The sequence below is a fragment of the Chanodichthys erythropterus genome, chromosome 7 (genome assembly GCF_024489055.1).
Source record: "Chanodichthys erythropterus isolate Z2021 chromosome 7, ASM2448905v1, whole genome shotgun sequence".
NCBI lineage: Eukaryota > Metazoa > Chordata > Actinopteri > Cypriniformes > Xenocyprididae > Chanodichthys > Chanodichthys erythropterus.
This window is the reverse complement of record NC_090227.1, coordinates 31,126,240-31,153,732: the sequence shown is the minus strand read 5'-3', so window position 1 is coordinate 31,153,732 and position 27,493 is coordinate 31,126,240. Positions and strand designations below refer to the sequence as shown.

General features: G+C 36.2%; 1 protein-coding gene across 3 annotated transcripts in view; it reads right to left on the bottom strand.

The window, feature by feature from the left end:
* Nucleotides 1-3,951: 3,951 nt before the first annotated feature.
* si:dkey-246g23.2 (solute carrier family 66 member 2) overlaps nt 3,952-27,493 on the bottom strand; it is a 49,305-nt gene continuing 25,763 nt past the window's right edge. For 2 of the 3 annotated variants that reach the window (XM_067390161.1, XM_067390162.1), the window contains exons 4-5: nt 20,214-20,430; nt 3,952-4,617 (exon numbers count right to left, since the gene is read on the bottom strand). In XM_067390161.1, coding sequence (XP_067246262.1) covers nt 4,443-4,617; nt 20,214-20,430 — 392 coding nt within the window. In that variant the 3' untranslated portion in view covers nt 3,952-4,442. Of the gene's footprint in view, nt 4,618-16,562; nt 17,874-20,213; nt 20,431-27,493 lie in introns of those variants that run through there. The other variant, XM_067390164.1, reaches the window with a different exon arrangement.

Below are 27,493 nucleotides of genomic sequence, written 5' to 3'. Positions count from 1 at the left end.
CTCAAATGTTTCTTCTTAGAAAAATATCCTAGCAATCTCACTCTAGAGTTTCATAAGATACCTCAGACTGAGGAAAAATATCCAGGATACCAAAGTCAGCTCTCAAAACTGAGAATATATATATAGTTTGATTGGACAAAAATTGTTTACACTACCATTCAAAAAAGATAAGTAATATTGTGAAATATTATTACAATTTAAAATAACTTTTTTTATTTTATTACATTTTAAAATCTATTTATTTATTCATGTGATGGCAAATCTGGATTTTCAGGAGCAATTACCTTCAGAAATTTTTTGAATATGATTTGCTGCTTAAGAAACAAATCTTATTATTATCAGCTGCTTACTATTTTTGTGGAAAAATACATTTCCATAATACATTTTTTTCAAGATTCTTTGAAGAACAGTATAGAAATCTTTTGTAAATGTCTTTACTATCACTTTTGATCAATTTAATGCATCATTGGCATCCTTATATATACACACACACACACACATATATATATATATATATATATATATATATATATATATATATATATATATATATATATATATATATATATATATATACATTTTTTTGAATGGTAGTATTTAGGGCTGGGTATTGATACAGATTTCACAATTCAATATGATTCAGATTCACAGGCTTGCGATTCGATTCAATTCCGATTTGATTCGATTCAATATATATGCAGGATATATGGATATATGCAGGTACAATACAGGGCAAATTTTCTTGAAGAAAAAAAATCTGTCAACTAATGCTGTAAACATGTTAAAATTAACTAATTTGTACTTACACTCAATGAAGTTTTTATAATAATAAACTTATAATACTAACTTTACAATCACAATTATATTTCTAGCCTACTTTAATTCGTCTTTTGAAATATAAACATAATGGTGTGGCTGTCATAAAAACGATGGCTTTATTCAAACATGCATTAAACATTGAAGAACATTAAAAAATTACAATGGATATGTAATATGGTGCATATATTTAGCAAAATGCTCCTCTCTAGAGTTTATTTTCCTAGCTGACTAACGAGTTTATGGTCACTGGATATGGTTTTCCCGAGGTAGGCTAAATGTGACGTGACATATTGTAAGCTGTCTTATTCCGCGGTTGAAACACTGGTTGAGCGATTACATGAGACATGATAAGGATTTCGGTAAGTTGTACTGTATCTTTTAACATACCTTCAGATGTTCATTCATGTTTATTTCACGCTGTAACTGGTATTAAAGCACAGACGATGATCAGTTCACATGAACCGAGGCGCAACAGCGATCTGTCAGGCCACATTAAAAAGCACCAAAACGCTAATTATTTTTTGAATTTCGTAAAAAAAAAAAAAAAAAAAAAAAAAAGGACAGAATTTTAAATCTGAGACTTTGTTTCACAACAATGCACAAAGCTTATTGCGCTTTATTGGACGAGAGGCGCACTACAATGTTCTCTGTTCATTCATCAACTGAAAACAGGATAAACTAATGGGTTCTTGGGATCGATATCGCTTCGTAAAAATGAGAATCGATTAAAATCGAGAAATCAATATTTTTACCCAGCCCTAGAAGTGTACCTTATCCAAGGGTTCATCTTAACAAAAAATGTACAAAAGTACATTCTAAATGAAATATTTCCAAATGACATTCAAACATACAGTATGTACTGCATAGCATCGCAGAAATGCAATGTATCTGTATTTTCCTGTGAATTAATGTGTCAGTGGTTTTGACCTTTACTGGGCTCAGATATGTTGACGAGGTGATTAACAGCACAACAGATTTACCACAAATAAAGTCTCACCACAATGAGAACTAAAGCCAATAAACCTGCCCATACAGTGAGGAAACAGCTGAGAGGCTATGGCTTTGTGACCATCTGTAACAACCAACGGCTAAACTTTGACGTTCAACTAATGCCAAATAAGCCACCAGGCTTAATCAGTCTATCGCAGTGTCGAAATCCCTACAGTGAAACATGGGCAGGGAAGTAGAAAGAAAGCCAAAACTGAGATGGAATTTGAAAGTGCTTTTTTAAGGCCACATCTGTAGTCCTCCCTGAGCAGCCTGGCGCTATAGTGGGATTTAAAGTTACAGTGACCTTTTCTTTGGAGTGATAAATGGTACATATCTCAGTGATGATGTGAATGGTAACTTAATAGCGAGGAACTATTTTATGATGAAGACTTCTCAAAGCTGATCAACCGCAGCAGCAGAGTGGAGATGACTGCATTTTTTCTCACCAGTCCCATCAACTTCCACATAAACACAGACCAAATGTCAATATTTGAGGGAGCAGACTGCTCCTCATCTTGGCGTGACGTGGACTGACAAACATGGATGGTTGTGGTCATGTGGAGAGGTAATCGTGATCTTTACAGGACATAGCAGACTAACAACTCAAGATGGTTCAGAAAGTGTCCATCATTGGCTTTGTGTGGTTACAATGAACTGCAACTGGTTTTTCATTGGAGCATTACGCATTATCATTCTACTTTCTCCATTAAAATCTTTGGTTAAAAACAATACCGCATTTGCGAAATGCTGGCACCAATAGTAAAACGATCCTTTAGCAAAATTACTTTGTTGAAAAGGAACTATTGATCTGTGATAAGGAAACAGAACAAATCCATCTGTTTTTCTTGTTTGCAATGCAATCATATGTGATAAATCAGTTCTCCATTATATATTTATGACATACCCACATGCTATTCCACTGATACGGTTTAGGTAATTAAAGTTTGGTAATAAAACCATTCATCAGCAACTGGTTTTGACCCAAGGCTCAGGTTTAAAAAGTCTAACATAAATCTGCTGCTTAAAATATGGATTTTCGTGTGCAACTATGCAAGTAACAGTGATTTAAGTGTTCTACAAAGAAAAAGGACCACAAATGGTTGACAAATGAGCTAGCAGTTTGAGGCAGATGCATTTGGCACATGCATTTCCAAGCACTCCCATTGCACTAAGAGCATACTGGCTCTCACAAAAGCTAGCAAGAAGACAAATACTATAAAAACAACAAAGTGAAGGGTCATTCATTTGTCAGGTTGTAGTAAATGTGTAGACTGGATTAGTTAAATGTTTTCTTTAAATAGTAAGATGTCCGGCAGGTGCATATAAGGCCTGTTCACTCTTCTTTGAACAAACTAGTTTTTTTGGTAAGGCATGAAATAACTTGAAAAGAGAGAGAAAACAACCTCAGAATAAATATAATAAAAATAAATACGCTGTGGAATTCAAAAGACATTATGACAAAACTAATAGAAAATATTTGATATTTTGCTTTAAAAGATTAGTTCACTCTCAAATGAAAATTACCCCAAGCCATCCTAAGTTTATATGACCTTCTTCTTTCTGATGAACACAACCGGAGTTATATTAATAAACATCCTGATGCATTTAAGCTTTACAGTGGCAGTGAATGGGACCAGTGAGTATGAAGCTCAAGAAAGTGCCCCCATCCACATCCATCCATCATAAACGTACTCCACACATCTCCAGGGGTTTAATAAAGGCCTTCTGAAGCAAAGTGATGTGTTTTTGTAAGAAAATATCAATATTTAACAAGTTATAAAGTAATTTATCTTCCATCAGACCAGCTTCCGTATTCAATTTATGAAGAAAGTGTAATGCCTCTCACAGTTCAAAATGCTTATGCTATTGTCCTATGCCTTCCCTATTCAACTAACGAAAAAAGCTAAACTGACACGACGCCAGTTCCGTTTTTTTTTGTAAGTTGAATACGGAAGGCGGTCTGGTGGAAGCTAGAATATTTTACTTTATAACTTGTTAAATATGGATATTTTTCTTAAACACATCGCTTTGCTTCAGAAGGACTTTATTAACCCCCCGGAGCCGTGTAGAGTACGCTTATGATGGATGGATGTGGATGGAAGCACTTTCTTCAGCTCATACTTGTTGGTTGCCATTCTAAAGCTTGGATGCATCAGGATATTTATTAATATAACTCCGCTTGTGTTCATCAGAAAGAAGAAAGTCATATCCACCTAGGATGGCTCGAGGGTGCATAAATGGGTAATTTTCATTTGAAAGTGAACTAATCCGTTAATTCTAGGCCACTAATTTGTGACACTGAGCATGTGAACTTTATACAAAACATCTGATTTTTTTTGCCTCCCCTAATAAATTAACATTTTTCAATTGAACATTTTTACTTTAATTTTCATGTTATTAATACATTTTTTAATAAAAAAAATTAAGTTAAAATGAGATAAACATATGATTAAATGTCATTGTTAAAGTAAGTTATATTAAATGAAAGAAAAGCAAAATACAAACATTTTCACTAGTAGTCTCAGACTTTTGAACCCCACTGTAGAAAAATAAAAGCGTATAGTTTTGTAGGTTTGCAGCATGTAGTATGTCCTTGTTTAGGAGTGTTGATGACCATCATTATTATAGTGAGTTCAGCCCAGTTTGATTCTGGTGTCCTGGCCGTAGAAGCCCACCTGCAGCAGAATGGCAATGTCAATTAAGATCTGTACCGCACCACAGACCAAGAACTGGGTGGGACTTTCATTGATCACAAAATACGTGGTCTTAAAGATGTCACCAGCTGTCCACAGAAGCACCATCTTTACGCTGAAAAAGAGGGAGAGACACAGAGAAAGAGAACATTTTACTGAAGCATTCAGAAATTATATACAGTGGGTACGGAAAGTATTCAGACCCCCTTAAATTTTTCACTCTTTGTTATATTGCAGCCATTAACTAAAATCATTTAAGTTCATTTTTTTCCTCATTAATGTACACACAGCACCCCATATTGACAGAAAAACACAGAATTGTTGACATTTTTGCAGATTTATTAAAAAAGAAAAACTGAAATATCACATGGTCCTAAGTATTCAGACCCTTTGCTGTGACACTCATATATTTAACTCAGGTGCTGTCCATTTCTTCTGATCATCCTTGAGATGGTTCTACACCTTCATTTGAGTCCAGCTGTGTTTGATTATACTGATTGGACTTGATTAGGAAAGCCACACACCTGTCTATATAAGACCTTACAGCTCACAGTGCATGTCAGAGCAAATGAGAATCATGAGGTCAAAGGAACTGCCTGAAGAGCTCAGAGACAGAATTGTGGCAAGGCACAGATCTGGCCAAGGTTACAAAAACATTTCTGCTGCACTTAAGGTTCCTAAGAGCACAGTGGCCTCCATAATCCTTAAATGGAAGATGTTTGGGATGACCAGAACCATTCCTAGAGCTGGCCGTCCGGCCAAACTGAGCTATCGGGGGAGAAGAGCCTTGGTGAGAGAGGTAAAGAAGAACCCAAAGATCACTGTGGCTGAGCTCCAGAGATGCAGTCGTGAGATGGGAGAAAGACTGAGCTATCGGGGCTCTTCTATTTATATATATATATATATATATATATATATATATATATATATATATATATATATATATATATATATATATATACAGTATAGTCTCAAGACTCTCAACAGTTGAAAAGATCCGTTATGAATTAACCTCATTCAGAACCTTTTAAAAGCGTCACCAATACATCAGACTAATGTATCAAACAATGTCCTGTCCTCCCACTTGATAAAGTCTGTTTATCTCATATTTACAAGTCTCTGAAGTCTTGTGCAATAGAGTGCAGTGGGGTGCAAATTTCAGCTACACTTAATTAATTCTACAAGATGCAAATTTTTCATTTATATAAAATCATGAAGCGGTGAGTCCAATTGTCTAACTTCTGGTATATAACGGCTCATAAAAGCTAAAAATACATTAATTTCTGCATTTTATGCAGAAGAATTTACATTCTACAAAGGTCAATTTGACTATGTGAGGATAAAAGACAGGAGGAACAGTGTATCCCGGAATGCCCGGTACGTAACTTACTCTTTATTAGTCAGAGAAGGACTGAATCACCTGAAGGAAGCTTGGGGGGGACACAATAATTTGTAAATGTCAGTCCGTCTTCCTTTTTGAAAAGCAGAGAAAATTTAAGCTTTGGAAACTTTCAGGAATCAGCTAAAAAGTGTTCTCGGGCAAGGAGAGATGCTGCGTTCTCAGTGGTATTTGAATGAGTTCATTCATTTCATTCAAGCGTAAAGAGAAAAAAAGTGGCCTAAAGATGAGCACAGACTATTCATCAGCTGTCACAGATGGAGAGGGATGAGAATTTGGACTTCTTGTGCTCTGCTGGTCATCCCGACAGGAGAATAAGTCTTTTACATAATGTCGGGCAGCAGAAGCAGACATCTACAGTAATAAAATGGAACATTCTTCCAACTTGTCTACTTGATATTACAAACCCACCCATCTAGATGGCATTGACTATGTGCATTATGTTCTTTCTGTTTTTTTTTTTTTTGGTGCTTCCTTATGTTTTGGTGTCACAGGAATATTGTGAATGAGGCTGAAGGAACATTTGCTGGCAGGAAGTGCACTGTTTGCTAACATCAGTGTGAAATATCATTGATCTGGATATTGGATACTTTACAGTGCTAAAATGTCCTGTTATAGACACTGCCTTGCTAAATCACAAAATTTTTGGTATAATATTTTATAGTCCTAAAGCATTTTATCCACAAAATGCTGATAGTTGGTACAAAATAAAAAGTAAAAATTAGATGTGGAGGTGAAAATGATGATGAACTGGAAAAGGCTATACTGTAGGGATGCTAAAAGTTATAATTTCTATATGAAATACTTGACATGAAATAGAACTTTTCATATGGAAATCTATATTAAAATGTTCTGTTTAAAGTGCTTTGAGAGAAAATGTGTCCTCTATATCTGATCTCAAAGTTACACCCCACTCTCCTCCTTCATTTGTCTTTTACATTAGTTTACTCTAGAGACCATCTCCAAACATCATTAATGGGAATGAAACATTAATGAGGTAATTAAGTGGGGTGGGTCATCCGTACAAGAGCATTGACAACAGTAGTGCCACACAATAAAAAACACTTAAAAAGGTTCTCCATCTTACGCCCAGAGAACAGAAACTCATCCAATTGTTCCCAAACATTCATTCTAAGACAAACACGCTCTTTCCCGTTCGCAAAAACAAACCGCTATCATTTCCTCCACTCTCCTTCCCCTCCGAGCCCTTTGCGGATTGACAGCAGATGAAAGAAATGCTCAGCAAACAGCGAGCAGCGCTTCAGGGCCTGTGAGAGAGGTGGAAGTGATTATTGCATTGATTAGGAGAACTGAGGCCACGGTTACAGCACTCCCAGTCCACACTGAACAGACCTGCGCTCAACCCTGACAAGCCTTCAATTGATCCTCTTCAACCTGACACTCATCTCTATGCCGGGAGAAGCGAAAGAGCGAAAGAAAGAAAGAAAGAAAGAGCAAAAGAAAGAAAGAAAGAAAGAGCGAAAGAAAGAAAGAAAGAAAGAGTGAAAGAAAGAAAGAAAGAGCGAAAGAACGAAAGAAAGAAAGAGCGAGCGAAAGAGCGAAAGAAAGAAAGAAAGAAAGAAAGAAAGAAAGAAAGAAAGAAAGAAAGAAAATGTTAAAATCATAGATAGTCAAACAGAATGATAGAAGAAAAGATAGAGAGGGAAAGGGAAAGAATGGGTAAAGAAAGAAGAATAGGAGGATAGAGTGAAAATGACAGAATAATAGAAATGCTAGCTAGAGTAACAGATGGACAGAATGATAGATAAAATGATAGAAAAACAGAACGATGAAACTATAGAAAGAATGATACATGGAATGAGACAGAATAACAGAATTATAAACATTGAAAAAATTATAAAAATTATAAACAACATTTCGGACAAAAGATCTATTTAACACAGAACTATATATATATAGAATGATAGAAAGAACAATGGACAGAAAAAATAGAATGATGGAATGACAGAAAAATGGAACAATATAACTTTAGAATAATAGATAAAACAATAGAACGATAGAATGGTAAAACTGTAGATAGAACAAAGACAGAGCAACCGCAAGAATGATAGAATGATACACAGAATTCTAGAAAGACAGAACAATAAATAGCTGGAACAAGATAATGACAGACAGACAGATATATGCATAAACAGACAGACAGAACAAGAGACATAGTGTTAGATGATAGATAGGTTGCGAACGGTTCTTAAAAGAACCCTTTTTCTTAGTGTGAAAAACATTTTAATAATCTAAAGAATGGGTGTTAAAGTTTCTTTATGGAAACATTGATGCCAATAAAGAACCTTTATTTTTCAGTTAGATAGATAGATAGAAAGAAAGACAGACAGATAGACAGACAGAATTCCTTCAGACAGACAGACAGATAGAAGGAAAGACAGAGACAGACAGACAGATAGATAGATAGATAGATAGATAGATAGATAGATAGATAGATAGATAGATAGATAGATAGATAGATAGATAGATAGATAGATAGATAGATAGATAGATAGATAGATAGATAGATAGATAGACTGTTGGTCAGAATAAGCTGTACAGTGGAGCAGACTTCATGTCGATAGTTCAACGTTTTGTCTAGAGGCTACAGAAAGCAGACATACAAGAGGCAAAACAAGCCTACTGGGCTTCTGATGAGAGTTCAGTTTTGACATTTGCCAGAGACATCTAAGAAGGGGCAGCGTTCTGAAGATCTGCTCCAGACAGATGTATCGACACACTGGCCTCTTCCTTCTGTGCAGTCTCTCCAGTTTCTCTCTGCTCAATTCACATCGATAGAGGGATACCCATGACCATTGAGAAGCCTCTAAAAGACAGAACGGCACCAAAGCTCCCACATAAAAACCCTCACTCAGTACAAATATTCACGAAGGGAGTGAAGAGCAATAGTTGAATCAAGTATAGTCCTGCTTTTAGTTGCTCTTCACCTAAAGAAAGAAAAAGACAAACGAAAACAAAACCTTGAGAATCAGTCAGAGAAAACTACTGTATGAACCATTCATGAGCTGGAGGTAAAGTGGGCTAGTCAAAACTTTGGCACATGTGAAGACCGGTGAATTCAAAAGGCTAGTGAGAGAAAAGACAGGCCAACCTTTAAAAAAAGAAAAAAAAGAAAATGAATTATGTATGTAGATCGATCCATCCGGCTCAAACACAGGGGGGTTTGCACATTTTCTAAAATAGATCAATCTCCACCACACAAAAGAAGAAAAAACAGAAAAACCTCCAAGAGAAAGATAAAGTGTTCGAGACATTAAAACCCTAAAATTGAATTGTTTCTCTACCATATGGCTAACAAACGAGCTCACACAGATCACTGTCTTACAAACAAAATGTAGCCAATCAAAACAATCTGGAAATGCATACAGAACAGCTGCAACATGCTCTGGATGGAAATGGAATATTCCAGCTGCCTTTAAATCAATACAGTTGGACATCATAACATCCCCTGTGATATATTTCAACTTCTGTATACACAAACCCATTAAGAGCAATGCTAATGTCATACAAATAGGCATGTCAACCAGAAAAACAGATGGTCTTCCTCTTTCCCTCTCTGTCTTTCCACCAGAATGCCGGCACACTGCTCTCTTTTATTTTTCTTTTCCATCTCCTCCTTTACTTTGCTGTACTTTGCCCTGGAGGGAATGTGAATAATTCTGTTGCGGTACTGGTCCTGGCAAGCCGTGGCTGCTAGCGGCTCAACTAATTCAATCACACGGCTCAGTCTGATCAATGGGGACTGCGCTGGAAGCCGGCGTACCTCTGCTCACCTTGGTTCATGTGGGGATACACTCCAATGGCTTTTTTTTCTTTAATTAACCCAGACATGACAGCCAACAACTGTGAGGGGCAACAACTCTACTGACAAAGTTCTGTACGTTTGCATGCCTCTAAGCGATAGCAACTCAAAGATTGAAGTGTGTCAAAAGATACCTTGCTAATATGTGCTGAGTTGAAACATCACTTTCAGGTATCAGATGGCTATGTTAAGAACAGAATACTACCATACTATTTCTGCAGTATGCATCATAAATACTATGCACAGTATTAAAGGGTTAGTTCACCCAGAAATTAAAATTATAGCCCCGTTTCCACCGCAGGAACTTTACCCAGGAACTAGGGACTTTGGGCTGGTACTCGGTGTGTTTCCACCGCAGGAACCAGGAACTAAATACAGTTCCGGCTAAAATTTCCCCCTCAGAAAAGTCCCTGATGGCGAGGTGGTACTTTTTCAAAGTACAGGAACTTTCGGGGGTGGGACTAGGTGCTGAACATGCTGATTGGTCGGATTCACGCCGCATTTGATTGGTCGACTCCACGCAGCAGTAAGTCAGTTATGCGAGCTTGGGATTGTGCACACTGGAAAACAATGCCGAGAGAAGTTGAAAAAACTAAAGCAAGATTACAAGAAAATAAAGGATCACAACAATAGAAGTGGTTCCGATTGGCATACTAACAAGTGGTTTGACCGCCTGGATGCGTTGCTAGGACACAGACCATCCTTTTCTGGTTCAGCGGTGACAAAAGACTCCCCTACTGCATTGTTGGAAGCCATGCCGGAATCCGATGAACAGTGGGTTGAAGGTAAATAAATATGTATATATCACATCTAAATTATATCGTCTTAAAGTCATTGTAGTAAAAAAAAAAATCAATCTAACTTTTTTGCACCATGGTTTTCCAGACGAAACGAGTGGTCCGTCACTGACAGGAAGAAACAGTCGTGCGCAGTACTACGTCACCGGACACCGGACAAAAAGCCTAATCTTCACGGTACTTAAGACCGCGTGGAAACGCAGAAGGCAACAGTTCTGGGGGGGACAAAAAGTTCCTGGGAGAAAAGTTCCTGGTACAATTGTTTCGGGTAATTTAGGTGGAAATGCGGCTTATGTCATTTATTACTCACCCTCAAAATCACTGATTCGAAACAAAAGATTCGAAGGAGTGTTTTGAAATTGGCCATCACTAGATATTGTTGAAAAATCATTATTTTGTTTTTTTTTGGTGCACAAAAAGTATTCTCGTAGCTTTATAACATTAAGGTTGAACCACTGTACTCACATGAACTTTTAAATATATCTTTAGTAGCTTTCTGGGCATTGAAAGTGTTAATTGTCTTGCTGTCAATAGAGGCCTCACTGAGCCATCAGATTTCATCAAAAATATCTTAATTTGTGTCCCGAAGATTAACGAAGGTCTTATGGGTGTAGAACAACATGAGGGTGAGTAATAAATGACATTATTTTCATTTTTGGGTGAACTAACCCTTTAAAGATGCACAATATATTTAGCAACATGTTGGTTATCAGTTGTGATTGACATTTTATTATTATTATTATTATTTATTAGTAGTTCAGTATTGGGTATTTAAATATTTTTGACTGTTTTTAAGATTTTGATTAATTTTGCCATCATTAAGGGGCTAATTCAATAATATTTTTTGTTTGTTTATTTTGCGAGGATGCAATTTTTTCTATTTCTATTTAAATATATGGTGTTCTTTTCAGCTTTCTATTAATCAAAGAATCCTTTTTTTCAGTTTCCACAAAAATTTTAAGCAGCAAAAACTGTTTTCAACATTTATAATAATAAGAAAAGTTTCTTGAGTAGCAAATCAGTATATTACAATGAATTCTGAAGGATCATGTGACACTGAAGACTGGAGTAATGATGCTGAAAATGATGCTTTACCATCACAGGAATAAATTACACTTTTAAAATGTATAAAAATAGAAAATAGCTATTTTAAATTGTCATAATATTTCACAATTACTTTTTTCCTGTGTTTGTGATCAAATAAATGCAGCATTGGTGAGCAGAAGAGAATTCTTTCAATTAAAAAAAATTAAATGTACTTAATCAGTATTTTGTCCTCTTGTTTCTAAAACTTAAATCCTAACTTGTGTAAGAAAATAAGACATATTTTCAGAGATTATATATTGAATGCTTAAAATAATAGAAAATATGGGTTAAGAAAAATATGACAATGCGATAAGAAATTAAATTCCAAATATGTACAATAAAAATGAGCATTGAGTATACAATGATTTTTATAACATCTCCATCTTGACTTATTTTATCGGATTACCAAAAGTTACAACACTTTGCACCAAACTATATTAATTGCTAAATAAAATATGCAAAGATATATGACAAGAATGTTTGAAAGGATCATCGTTGCGTAATTTTCACAGATTTTTAACAACAGTACGAATGCACACTTTGTAGTATCCAGTAATCTAGTATTCCATTCTAAACAAACTCATGTTCTTGTTGGCAAGTAAGAAAAAGAATCAGGGTCCCACAGAATTGTTGACTTGTTTGAGGTTAATAAAGCATTTCTTTCACTCCGCTTGTGTCCATTTTCATGGATGTTGCTTCGCTACCTATGATAAATGAGGTTTTGCCACCTGGGTGTATTGCTGAGCACCATTTGAAACATATAGAAGGTAGATCACATGCACAAACAGACCACAGAAAGACAAATAGCTCCCACCAGTTGTCATAACAGTAGCCACAACAAAACAGAACAGCATCTATGTTAGCGAAGACATTTTTCGTTCCCCAGATACCCAGTACAGCTAAGTCACATCCACTGCTTCCTTATTTTTATAAACACGGGAAACATTTCTTATGAGCGTGAAACTCCCAGGGGTAATCAGGGCCGATCAGGGCTCTGCGTGAGCAGAGAGGCCCATGGCGAAGCTCTGTCTCATGGGAGAATCTGGCTGCGTGTCCCTGCTTGTTAGGGAGACAGATTACGGTGCACTTGGCTTCATCAACACAGCAGGGTCCTGATGCTAACTACGCTCTTGACTTAGCATGCAGCCCAAACCCCAGAAACTGGTTTCAGCTGACATTAGAGCTGAGTGGCTCAAACTTTTTTGGTTAACTTTTTTAAAAAAAATTAGAGCTTGTGTGGAGGTGTCTGAACTGAGAGAAGTGAGAGACAGCAGGTGAGAGACAGCAGGTGAAAGACAGCAACAGCAATGTGATGATTGTTGTGTAATCTGAGTATAGCTGGGACTTATAAAATTAAAGTTATCTTTATAGTTATCTATAAAGATAACTATGTTAGCGTCTGTATGAAAGATGATAATGTTTTGTCTATTATAGGCATGTCATCTGCTTTAAATGCTCAAGCTCTTTAAAGTCGGCATGAAATGGAAGTTGGAAGGGACTTGATGTAGGATGCGACTTGATTTTGTTGGGAATTGACTAGATTGTTGGATCGTTGCCCTGTCATCTCATGTGAGTGACAGGTTTTCCCGCTTTTGCGCCAGTAAACGTCATCAGAGAAGAGAAGAGATTAAAAGGGATGTCATTGCAAGAGGGAGGGGATCAAATTTTGATGAAAGATTACGATGGCACGAATAAATCATTTATAATAAATACTGCAATATTCCATAAAGAATAAAAACTATTAAATTTGATTTCATTGGAAAGTTGTGTGGATTCTGATTAGCTATCGATGTTTTATCGAACATCAGCAGGAAACAATTGCTCTCAAAGTGATTCCAATGAAATCGTTTCTTCGTTATTGTTATAGTTGTGGTGTGGACTTACCTATTCTCACAGAATTAGAATGATTATTTAAAGGGTTAGTTCACCAAAAAATGAAAATAATGTCACTTATTACTCACCCTCATGCCGTTCCACACCCGTAAGACCTTCGTTCATCTTTGGACAAATTAAGATATTGTTGATGAAATCCGATGGCTCAGTAAGGTCTCCATTGCCAGCAATGTTACTGCACCTCTCAAGATCCATAAAGGTACTAAAAACATATTTAAAACAGTTCATGTGAGTACAGTGGTTCTATCTTAATATTATAAAGTGACAAGAATAATTTAAGAATAATAATGTGCACCAAAAAAAAAAAAAAAATAACGACAATATCTATATTTTTTCAACAATATCTATATGGGCCGAGTTCAAAATACTGCTTCAGAGCTTTACGAATCAAATCAGTGAATCGGAGCGCCAAAGTCACATGATTTCAGCAGTTTAGCCGTTTGACAGGAGATCTGAATCACTAATTCGAAACAAAAGATTCATGAAGCTCAGGAGCTTCATGAAGCAGTGTTTTGAAATCGGCCCACATAGATATTGTTGAAAATTCATTATTTTGGTTTTCTGGCGCACAAAAAGTATACTTATCGCTTTATAATATTAACATAGAACCACTGAAGTCACATGAACTGTTTTAAATATGTTTTACCTTTATGGATCTTGAGAGGTGCAGTAACATTGCTGGCAATGGAGGCCTCACTGAGCCATCGGATTTAAATAAAAAACATCTTAATTTGTGCTCCGAAGATGAACGAAGGTCTTACGAGTTTAGAACGACATGAGGGTGAGTAATAAATTACATTATTTTCATTTTTGGGTAAACTAACCCTTCTTGTTCTTGGTGTGAACGGCCATTTACACCAAAAACCTGTACAGTATCTGAGGTCTTTGCTTGCATCAGACGAGATGTTTTAAAACGAGGATAATGAGTGTTAGTCTATGTGTTATCTGTAAAAGAAAAGAGGGTTCACAGGATGAGAATCCATGTCCGCTGAGTCATTACATCTCTATAATTAGAACCATTATCAAAGAGTCCACCCCGTGGCTAAAGACGATAGCCATTGTTATATAATTCACAATGGCTGTCAGACTCACATGTGTAAGGGCAACCTTCAGATAAAATAGGGTGCTCACAAGTATAAACAGTGCCCTCAGGGTCCAAAATCTGAAATGAAAAAGATTAGGAATCAATTTCAGTAAAAATACAAATGTGAACTCACAAAAAAGCCCCTGTCAAGAATTCTGAGGGCCTTTTAGAAGTTGAAAAATGGGCCAAAGCCTCATGGGAAGAGGGGAGTCAGCATGTCGCTGGAAACCTGCTCCATAAACGTCAGTCACAGTCTGAAACACACACTGCCCTTCAGTTTCTCACTTCATTACATCTGTGTTTCCACCAGAAATGAACACATGAATTTAAAACAGCAGCAGAAGCGGATCATCGAGAAGTTCAAACGAGGAGAAAGAAGGTCAACAAGAGAGATGGGCGCTTTCAGAAAATAGAAAGGGGAGATGGGCCATTTAAATCCTTCAGGTTCAATAAATGTCTGGCTCAAGGGCACATTGTTGGACCCTCCCAGCATCACTGTCCCATATTAAGGACTGTAGGGGGGGTATGGATGGTTGGTCTTGTTAAAGACAGTACTTCACGTGTCATTGGAGAAGATACTGATGTGGAGACGGTCACGATACCTCATAAAACTCTCTCTACAAGGGCACAAAAACACAAACACAAGCTCTGTTCCACAACCTACAGTAGTACGCTGCCCACCTAGATAGCGTTTTACTACCTAGGCTCATCAAAACCTACCGATACATGCAATTCACTACACTTTTCAGATGAAATTAACACTAATGGCAGTAAAACACCAACAATTTTTATTCCTTTTCACACAAATTATGATTTCAGAGACTTATTTTTGTGTGGTTCCTTGCACAATCCTATCCTAACCTCAAAACACTTAATATATTGCATGACTGACTAATATATTTTGACATTTGTATCACATAACGAGCTCCATATGTATGGATTTTCTGATGTAGCAAACTTGCTTGGTAGCTCACCTGGTAATGTTCTTGTTGCAAAACGATACATGCAGTGAGAACCAATGTAATAAAAATTTGTCTGATTTACGTTAATCTGTTTCAGATAAAAAACAAAAAAACAAAACGCTTTTATCACCACTCACTAGACATTTTACTTTTAAAGTGTGGACAAATGTGCAAGAACTAGTGCTATGTCATTTTGCAGAAATGTTGTAAAGTTTTTCAATGAGCCTGGTTTGGCATCATTGTTATGATTTTGACGTACAATAAAGAAATAGCTCACCCAAAAATTAAAATTCCGTCAACATTTACTCATCAGCATTTTGTTCCAAACTATGACTGCTTTTCTTCTCTGGAACAGAAGATGATTGAAGAATGTTATCACAACAAGTTGTCTTTTTTATACACTGAAAACATATAGGCTAATGTTACAAAACCTAACATAACATACTAAATAAATGAAATAAAACCTCATTAGAGATCAGTTTGGAAAACTGGCATTGACAGTAGCACTCCTCACATGAAGCTCTACATGGGAGACTCTGGGAGCACACAACTGAGTTCAATAGAGTTTGCTGTTAGCATTTTGCTAATCCTAAACTGAATCTTTAATCAGCACAGAATTAGATAAAATAGTTAATTTGTGAATTCAATTCATTTTTAATTGATACTTTTTGGTAATGAACAATTTTTATCAATACTTTTTGATACTGCATTAATTATATTCGGCATACATTTGGCATAGGCAGCTCACTAGGTTTTGGAACATAGTCATGATCAGGGGCTGTCAAGCTCACAAAAGTAGTCTAATACAACCTTTTCATTCAATTTCAAGTCTTCTGAAGTCAAACGATAACTTTCTATAAGTTATAAACCAAAATTTCTTAATTATTAAAAATATCCTAAATCTTATTCAAATATCATTCACTCTTCTAAATTTTGAAACTTGATTACAGAGATCACAAATGTGAGAACCTTTATATTAAAGGTGCCCTCGAATGAAAAATTGAATTTATCTTGGCATAGTCAAATAACAAGAGTTCAGTACATGGAAAAGACATACAGTGAGTCTCAAACTCTATTGTTTCCTCCTTCTTGTATAAATATAATTTGTTTAAAAGACCTCAGAAGAACAGGCGAATCTCAACATAACACAGACTGTTACGTAACAGTCGGGGTGTATGCCCCAAATATTTGCATATGCCAGCACATGTTCCCAACATTATGAAAGGCATTAGACAAGGGCACAGCTGAATCAACAGACTAGGTAAGCAAGCAAGAACAATAGCGAAAAATGGCAGATGGAGCGATAATAACTAACATGATTCATGATATCATGATATTTTTAGTGATATTTGTAAATTGTCTTTCTAAATGTTTCGTTAGCATGTTGCTAATGTACTGTAAAATGTGGTTAAAGTTACCATCATTTCTTACTGTATTCACGGAGACAAGAGCCGTCGCTATTTTCATTTTTAAACTTGCAGTCTGTATAATTCATAAACACAACTTCATTCTCTATAAATCTCTCCAACAGTGTAGCATTAGCCGTTAGCCATGGATCACAGCCTCAAATTCATTCAGAATCAAATGTAAACAATATAACAGTATACAATACTCACATAATCCGACGCATGCATGACGAACACTTTGTAAAGATCCATTTGAGGGTTATATTAGCTGTGTAAACTTTGTTTATGCACTGTTCAAGGCAAACGCAAGCTCCGTGGGCATGGAGCAGGAGAATTAAAGGGCCAGCAGCCCTGAATCGGCTCATTTATAATTATGCCCCAAAATAGGCAGTTAAAAAAATGAATTAAAAAAAATCTATGGGGTATTTTGAACTGAAACTTCACAGACACATTCAGGGGACACCTTATACTTATATTACATATTTTTTAAAAAGTTCTAGGGCACCTTTAAATCTGGTACGACACAAATGTTGACAGATTTTTCTTTTTTTTTTTTTGGCAGGATGAACTATTCTTTTAATACTGTTGTTAGCAGTAGCACATTTAATAATTTTAGACAAAATCCAAAAAAGCTTAGGTTTAGGTTTCTTAGGTTTAAGGGTTCATTACATATTTATACACAGATATACAGTATATACACAATATACTGTATACACACAATATACTGTATACACACACAAACACTGCCATACTGTCTTGTTGACAGATATCTTCCACTCATAGATGTTGAAGGATGGCTTAAAAACACACTCTGAACTATGTCTCCAAAGGCTTCACCAAAAATAAATTCACATGCATGCGTAAAAAAACACAGATGTCAGTGCAGTGATCGGTCGAGGGCTGTTGATGCCTGCAGACGCTCTGAAATCACATCAAGGGCAAAGGCATTACACACTATACGCGACAGCAGTGACACATTCATTGTGTTCATAAAAAGATAGATTTCCGGAGAAACGTCATTTACATTAGCTTCCACTTTCCCACTCTCAACCTAAACTGTGCTCACAATGTTTAATTTGGCTCATAAAGAGGAGCCCGGAGCGTGTGTCACACCGAGTTCTGTGGAGCAGACCATGAGATGAAGCATTTTTTCCTTTTCTTTTCCCCCTTTTTAAAAAAAAAAAAAAAAAAGAGCTGGCTTCAGCTGAGGTGGAGCTGATATTGAGCTGTGATTATTATGCTGACTCTAGCCTGAGGCTAAAGATATTAGCTTTACTCTAAATTCTCTCTTGCTCTCATTTTGGTCTTTTTTCAAAAAGTACCAGTAAGGTCAACTTTGCTTCACCAAGGCATCTTCGGACTTTAGCAGAGTGGGCTGTAACATCAATTAACAAGCTCATTAGCTGTCTAATATTGATTATCATCATTATGTGCCTTTAATGAGTGATGTCTCTAGTGAGGCATGTCCTGCAAACAATTACTGTGTGTTAATTTAACCTTCTCACCTTCTACCTGCCATGGCACAGATAACATTAACACACATTATGACAACCAATGAGCAAAAACTGCTAAAAGAGGTCGTGAAGCATAAAGTGTAACGTTTTAAATACTACATAACATGGAACCATAGCATAGAACAGTTTTTTAAGAGTAACATTACCATTGCCACCATCTAATGCTCACTTAATCTAAATGAAAATGTAATGGACTAATCGACAAATATCCGCTGATAAATTATATGATAATGGTACATCCCTAATCTTTACAGTCAACATTACTTCAACTGCATTTTTACACTAAGCCTGTCATGCATTCTGGGCTTGCATTTACCACTCGGTAGGTTTTTAGGGTGTGTTCACATTTGGCAGGTTTGGTTTGATTAAAATGAGCTTTGGTGCAATTTCTCGGTTATTTGAATAAATGTCAATGTTGCCATCCAAACCCTAGTACACACCTAACAAGCAGACCATTCACTTCCAAACTAACTCTGGTGCGGTTCGACTGAAATATGAACAACATATACCAAAGACATCTAAATGAACCAAAAACAGGATGTGATGTCAGAAGATGGGACCCTAAAAGGACAGAATGCTCAAGAATTCCTGGATCTTCTTGTCACAGGAGCAATGTCACCCATTACAGTTCGGTACAGGTGTCAAAACCGTTATCTCCTTTGCAGTAAATCTTTGTTTGTCTGCAACAGTGGAATTGTTGGCACTGTTCTGACACCTTTTGGTTGTTCGTGAGTTCTCAGCTGGTAAAAATACCATCGTACGTGCGCACATACAACAAGTGCATTTAGCCCGGCACACAGCATTGTTTTGGATGTTCGGTAAGATCTGCAAATATACGTCATAAAGATTTTTTTTTTGGTATCTTTATGTATAGGGTTTAACATGACAGTTTACAGTGACTGAACCAGAATGTTTTGTTTTCTTTTTTGGTCCAAGAGAACCAATCTTCAAGTGTGAACACTAGAGGTCTTCATGGTTCAACTTGGAACCGAAAACTCAAGGTCTGACCCAAGACCAGAGGGGGTGTGGGTCCAAAACTTTGACAAGTGCCTCAGATATGGGTCAGGTCTGATATTAGTAGCCTCAGGTCTCTGTTAATTTAAAATATATGTGTTTTTACAGAATGGACCAGAGAAGACCAGAATTATTTTAAAATATGCCAACTTTCCACTGTTCGTTTCAGGTGTTTAAAATACTTTATTATTTAAAACAAATACATGTGAAATAATTATACGACAATGTTATTTTCTCTGTCAATATGCGCTCCTATGTGTGAATTAATAAACTCTCCAGGATACAGGTGCGTGCAGCAGCAGAGCGCACTCCACTTAAACAGTGCTCTGTGATACCCAAGCTATTCCCCAGGATGAATGTAGGGATTTGCTTCTTAATATTAACATAAAAATAAATTTCCTTGTCATTTGAGGTGAAACATAATGCTTATGAGCGGTTCATCTACCTGGAGGTGCATGCCCAAGTGGAAAATATTGTGCTGTTGCCAGACTGATTGCAGAAAACCATCTAAATGCAGTTGAGGCCAAACTTTTGCATCCAATTGGGTTCGAAAAAAATTGTCGGTCCGGACTCGGGTTTAATTTTATTGGATTTTTCTTGGGTCAGGTTTTTCTTTTCTTTTTTTAAAGAAAAAAGAGAAGGCTTCTAGAACAGACCCTTATTAATGTAACAATTTAAGGGCCCAAATGAAGCATCTTAATGAAAGATCAATAATAGTTTGGCTCTTGTTTACCTCATGCCTCTGGTGGAGCGGTTGTGGTAGTTTTGCAGCAGCTGAGGCAGGCCCAACATAGCTTCAAACATCACCGCCAAAGAGCCCAGGGCCTCCACAAATAGGACCCAGTCCAGAAAGAGGAACGTTATGAAAGCACACAGCAGCATGAAGGCAAAGCAGAACATCAGATAGTCCTCAAAAGAACTCCAGCTCCAGAAATACCGAAGGTCCAAATCTGGAAGAGAGACAAAGAAAGAAAAAGATAAAAAGCATAATAAAAATGCACTAAAAATATTCTCCAAGTATCTCATTTACAGACAATAAGATATCTCCAAGCATATCTCTATAACACTACCCAACAAAAAAGGGAAAGGGAAACTTTAAAGAAAAGTTAAAAACTCTAAACTTCAAATCATTAGTATGCATATCACAATGCTCAGCACCTCACACAAACTCTCTCAAGCTATATGAAAAGTTAAATGAGCTTTGAAACCTGTGTGCCTCTCTCTGCAAATCTGCATTATATGAAGAAAGCCATTTACGACAACTCAACATTTCATTTACAATTTTCCTGAGAGCCATAAAATAAATGACCAGGCACTCCAGGGGAACACAGCCAAAACATTCAGCAGTGAGGATTAAGCACTCACCTAAAATAAGGACACAAAACCATGACTGTAGCATATTCGATATATATATATATTATATATATATATATATATATAATATATATATATTATATATATATATATATATATATATATATATATATATATATATATATTATATATAGCCTAAAATCAAAACCCATTCCAAAATTGTTTTTTTACAGCTTTATTTACAAATTGTGCCTTACAAAATAAAATTAATGAAAGAAAAAGGCAAGTTCTGAAAATTAATAAAAAAACTGAAAAACCAGAATAACTGGGTTGAAAAAGTCATCTGTCTCCTGATTTAAAATACTTTGTAGGGCCACCTTTTGCATTAATGACAGCCATTAATCTTTCTAGATATGTCTGTACTAGCTTTGCATACCTAGATCGGGGAATATTTGTCCATTCTTAATTGCAAAATTTCTCAATTTCAGTCAAATTCCTTGTTGAGCAGCAATGGACTGCTCTATTAAAGTCCATCGGATTTAAGACAGGGCTCTGACTTGGCCACTCAAGGACATTCACCTTCCTATCCTTAAGTCAAAGCATTGTTCTTTTGATGGTATATTTAGCATCATTGTCGTGTTGGAAGGTGAGTGACCTGCCCATCTTCAGCTGTCTTAAGGGATGCAGGTTTTCCTCAAGAATTTGGATGTACTTGGCAGCATCCATTTTCCCTTCAATTTTCCCTTCTATCTTGAGGCAAAGCTTCTCCTGCCTTGCCCTACATGGACTGAAATTTCTTTGGAATCCCTGAATCTTTTCACAATATTATGTATGGTAGATTGCAAAAGACCTAAATACTTTCATTATATTGTGCATTGTAAAATGTGATTTTTTAATTATTTTATAATTCTCTCATGAAATTTGGCACTTAGTGGTGAGCCATGACCATGATCTTTGGTGGACGCTCCTTTTATACCTAACCACGATAACCATCACAATCACCTATTACCAATTAATTGTGTATTTTTTCAAAGCCATTTAACTTGGATATTCTGTAATATTTTCACTATTATTTTGCCTCTGTCCCAACGTTTTTGAAATGTGTTGCAGCGATCAAAATCAAAATTTGTTAGTATTTCCAAAATACACTTAAGTTGGTTAGTGAAAACTTTTTCTTGTATTTTTGTCAGTTAAGGTTCAAGAGAATTAACAAATCACAGGTTCCTGAATTTATTACGTTTTACAAAATGTCCCAATTTTTTTTTTTGATTTAAGGTTGTATAATTTGCAAGTGTCAGGGATCTGCTATTAATATGCGGGATACTCCCGGAACTTCCAGGAGAGATGGAATGTGTTTAGATGAATAGATAGCGAGAAAGGATTTTTTAAAAATGTAATAATATTTCACAAAATTATTGTTTATGATAGATAGATAGATAGATAGATAGATAGATAGATAGATAGATAGATAGATAGATAGATAGATAGATAGATAGATAGATAGATAGATAGATAGATAGATAGATAGATAGATAGATAGATAGATAGATAGATAGATAGATAGATAGATAGATAGATAGATAGATAGATAGATAGATAGATAGATAGATAGATAGATAGATAGATAGATAGATGTTCTGTGGCATTACTACAGTTCATGAACCTTTATTTTTAAGAGTGTAGTGATCTTTTCTTATTAATATCAAAATAGAAAAGCCTTCAAATTAATGGGAAATGTAGGACATGTTCTGTCCATTCTCAATAGTCAGAGAGGAGACAAAAAAATAAGAAACAGGATAGTGAAGACAGGCGTCTTCGTCACACTGGTCATCTCTACATTAGTGATCATGCACCATGTAAGACATCCTGACATGATCTACGAGTACCTGTCTCTCTCCCAAACTGATAGCACAGGATCCTGAAATGAGCTGACATCAGCTCCAGAGAATTGATAGCTAAATAATAGCCCTATTTGTTACAGCTCTGACTTGAGTGTCACGTTGAGTGGTAGAGAGCCCACAGACCACACGCTGTCATTTAGTAGGTTTTATGTTCTGATTACTTGTATGCATCTACCTGACAGGAACCGGCACTGTAGTGCATCTGCTGTGTCATCCGCTGGTTGGGAATTAGCATGATTGTGTGGTAAAGGATGTCTCAGTGTGTGTGTTTGTGTAATTAATGCATTACATTATCAGAAAGCTCAAATGCTTGAAATGGGAGAACAGATAGGATCAGGAATTAGAAAGTCTCGGAAATCACATAAACTTTTAATGCTAAGCTAGAAAGGAAAGTACAAGACATGATCTTCTGAGAATTCTCTTCCTGACAATGTGAAAGAGATTTGTTTCAATAAATTCATGATCGCAAGGTTGCCATTTCTGCCATTACTCACCCTCATGTCGTTCCATTTGTGTTCATCTTCGGAACACAAATTAAGATATTTTTGATGAAATCCAAGTTTGTTTGTTTTTTTTATCCCCCATAGAAAGCAACATAATTACCAAATTCAAGGTCCAGAAAAGTAGTAAAGACATAATTTTTGTGCACAAAAACGAAACCAAAACCAAAATAATTACTTTATTCAACAGTTTTTTTTCAACAGTGTTTACGTCAGAACACCGGTTATTTTAATGATGTCTTTACTACTTTTCTGGACCTTGACTGTGGTAATTATGTTGCTTTCTGTGGGGGATTTTAAAAAACAAACAACAACACAAAAAAACCCTCAGATTTCACCAAAAATATTTTATTTGTGTTACGAAGATGAACGAAGGTCTTACGGATGTGGAACGACGTGAGGATAAGTAATTAATGACAGAAATTTCATTTTTGGGTGAACTAACCCTTTAACTGGAGTCTAATTAATTTTGATCCCTGGATGTCACCCTAGAAAAGCACCACAATCCTCCTAGAGCAATCCGAGGTTAAGTGTCTTGCTCAAATGTACATCATTGACAGATCACTGCTTGTTCCTTAAGGAAAGATCTGATGTTACTTTTCTAAACAAATTAACTGACAGGCAATACAACAAGCAAAAACAGAACACCCTAGAAACCGCTTATAAATGCCATCATTCTTCATCCAGGCCGATGTGCAAGCTATAACCCGTCATGCTCCAGAACGTCTTGTTCCCCACTAGTGGCATTCAACGGAACGGTCACACTTCAAAACACAAGACAAAGGTGCTCAATAAAAAAAACAAAAACAAGAGCAGTGCCTTTTCTTCTCAGATGTCCACACATCAAACATTTCAATTACTATAACATAGCACCCAGGTCAAAGTCGGAAGTTTGTCTTAACCTTTGTGTTTTCAGTGGCTCTAATCTCTGGCGGATAAAAAAAAAAAAAAAAAAAACTTCAGTGAAGCTGAACATCTGCAGACACAAGAGGTCTCAATTCCATACTGCTTCATGAGGCACTTCAATCTCAACCAAAAGAAAAAAAAAGGAAAAAAGAAGAAGGAACCTTTGGAGAGAATGACAACTAATCAGAAGGCCCATTCAAATAAATCATCTCTTCAGCTTCTCTTACAATGGTCATGTGCCCATGCAAGGTCTGTAGCCTGATGAACCCTTTATGTTCTGTCAGTGCTTGGATGAAGGTCAAGGGCCCTACTGCAGATGCTTGTCCAGACTCTGTAATTTTGCTGGGCTCTGCCATTCAGCTGCACCCTCAAAGCCATTGAAGGCTGTGCTGAAGAAGTAGTCCAGCTTGCAGAATCCCATGAGTGTTTATTTATATATAGATTCATTTTGCATGCATGAACATGCATATTAATTTGCAGATGCACATGTCTCTGGTATGCAATGAATGTTTGATTATGTACTACCAGAAAACAGTGGATGCTAATGCAATAAATAATAAATAAGTGCAGCCTTTGTGAACATAAGATCCTTGATCCTTCAGAAATCATTCTAATATACTAAATTGTAGTAATATTTCAAACTATTTCTGAAGGATTGTGACTGAAGTAAAGGCTGCTGAAAATTCAGCTTTTCCATCACAGGAATAAATTACATTTTTAAAATGCATTAAAATAGAAAAAAAAAAAATTCATATTACTATCTTTACTGTATTTTAAACATATAGGATACTGGAAGATCTGATCATTATAAACCTAAAGATTGATGATTACATTTTGTGCAACAAATAAAGATAATGACTAAGGATGCATAATATTTGTGGTTATTTTTTCAATTTATCAATATCCACCAATATTCAATATTTAATGGTTAGGGTTTTCATATCACTATCAGCTAGAATTGTAATATTTATGTACCCAGAATCATGACATAATCCCTGTATAAATGGCTAAATTAATTTTCACTTTTCTGAACATAATCATATTTAAAAATATAGCTGCAAGCAGCAATTACGGGGGCAAGCAAAAAGCCAGCCAAGATGGCTGGGAGCATCAGACCAACTGCAACAGTGAGCAAAGACCTATTAAGATCATTTTAGGCAAAAGAGCTGAAAAAATATATATACAGTCAATAATAAAAATTTAATGATTTATCACTTTGGACCAATAGGTGGGGCTGTGACCAAATTAATGTGGTATAGTCAGAGTGAGGATATCATTCGACTTGGCATGATGCCCTGAATCTAACAAGACCAATTTAAAAAAAATAATGGCTATATTGAATTTTTTGTATCTCCAGTCCAGTAGGTGGCATTACGACGAAACTCAGCATGTAGGCTCTGGCCTTGCTTGGGATGATTCATTGCAGAGATACAGCCATGAGTCCAAATTGGGTGCTCTGCATTAAATTCATTTGCGTGTTATTTGAGAATGGTTGATTTTATCAAAAAGCGCTTGATAACTTTTTGCCACAATGGTCTGAAGATGATCTGATTTGATTTTTCATGAAAATCAAATGAAGCGTCTAGGACGAGTTCGAAAAAGCAGGTTTTTCGCAAAAAACAACATGGCGGACAAACCTTAAGTTGAAACCTAGCATGTTTGGTATCGTTGGACTCAGCAGGGATTCAGGAGTCTAAGGTCATGACTCTTTTGAAAATAAGTTGACCACACCCATAGTGATAAGCATTTGAATATTTGATTTTACCACTAGGTGGCGCTGGTGTGAAACTTCTCAGGCTCGTTCAGGCCATCGTGCTGATGACCCATACCGAGTTTTGTGACGATATGCTAATGCGTTCATAAAATGCAGCATTTTAGCACAACATTCAAAATGGCTGACACCCAAAATGGCTGATATGGTAATAATGGTTATCATTCGACTCCTCATGATTCCCTGAATCTGACGTGACCATGATTTTGATTTTTATTATGATTTTTGGACAAACCATTCAGAAGTTATTAGCAAAAATAGCCATTTTTCGTATCTCCGGACCAGTAGGTGGCACTACACCGAAACTCTGTATGTTGCCTCAGGTCATGCTTGAGATGACATGTACCAAGTGTGGTCTGAATACAATAAAGCATTGCGGAGATATAGCATCAAGTCTGATTTGGCAAGGTTTTCGTTGAATTAATTTGTGCCATTTTCGAGAATGGATTGTTATATCAAAAAGCTTTTGATCAATTTTTGTCGGCATGGTCTCAAGATGATCTGGTTCAATTTTCGTGAAAATCGGAACAACGGCCTAGGAGGAGTTCGAAAATTTTCATGGCGGAAAATGACGTCGTATAGTGCAATCGAATCGTCTTGAGCCCAGGAATCAGAAAAGAATTTTGTTTCTAGCCCTTATGGTTCAAAAGTTATTAGCATAAAAAGAAGTGAAAATTTGGACAGCTGGTGGCACTAGAGGGATTGAGTTAGAGGCTCCAAATTTGCTATAGACGCAGTTCAGACTGTCCTCTATCAGTGTGCCAAATTTCACAACTTTTTAGCATACGGTTCTATGGGCTGCCATAGACTCCCAGAGCGGAAGAATAATAATAAGAAAAGTAACGATTTCAATAGGTGCCTTCTGTGCTTGGCCCCTAAAAAAAAAAAAATCAGTAAAGTCATTATTGACATAAATATGCATTTTAGATTCACATTTGTTGCATAATACTTTAGGCCAAATTATTCAACATTTCAGACAAAATGAATACATTTGTGGAAAGTTTTTTTTAAATTTCATTTGCATTCATGTCATACTTATGAAAAGAGATTTATAATGTGCTGGGAAGGATCTTTTCTATGTCCCTGCCAATGTGTGGATGCCATCTATGGTGGTTGCACTAGGTTTCTGGGTTTTGAGAACACTAATTAAATTAGACATGCTCAAGAACAGATGTCCAGAACTATTTAGAAATAATTCATGACGCTGATAACATGTTCAGAAATAGCATGTTTAGTTGATACACACACACACACTGGTCTATCAAACTGCTGGAGTCTTGACTCCACCTTCTCATATATCTATTCAATACAGCTCTTATTTTCTTGTTGTTTTTGACCAACATAATCATAAGTACCCAGAACTGATGCACTTTATGAATATTTATACAATGTGGTGATACTACTTTGCATTGATGCTTAGTATGCACGTGTTCACTATACTTTGTCAAGTGTGACCGTTCTATTTTTATTAAGCACTTTCTCTCACGCACATAATTTATCCATGATAAGCATTATGAGTCCTAATGAACCTTCCCATTCTGTGTCTTTTTGACTGACTTAATCACAACTACTCTGAGCTGATCCACTTAATGAATATTCATGCAATACAGTGATACACACA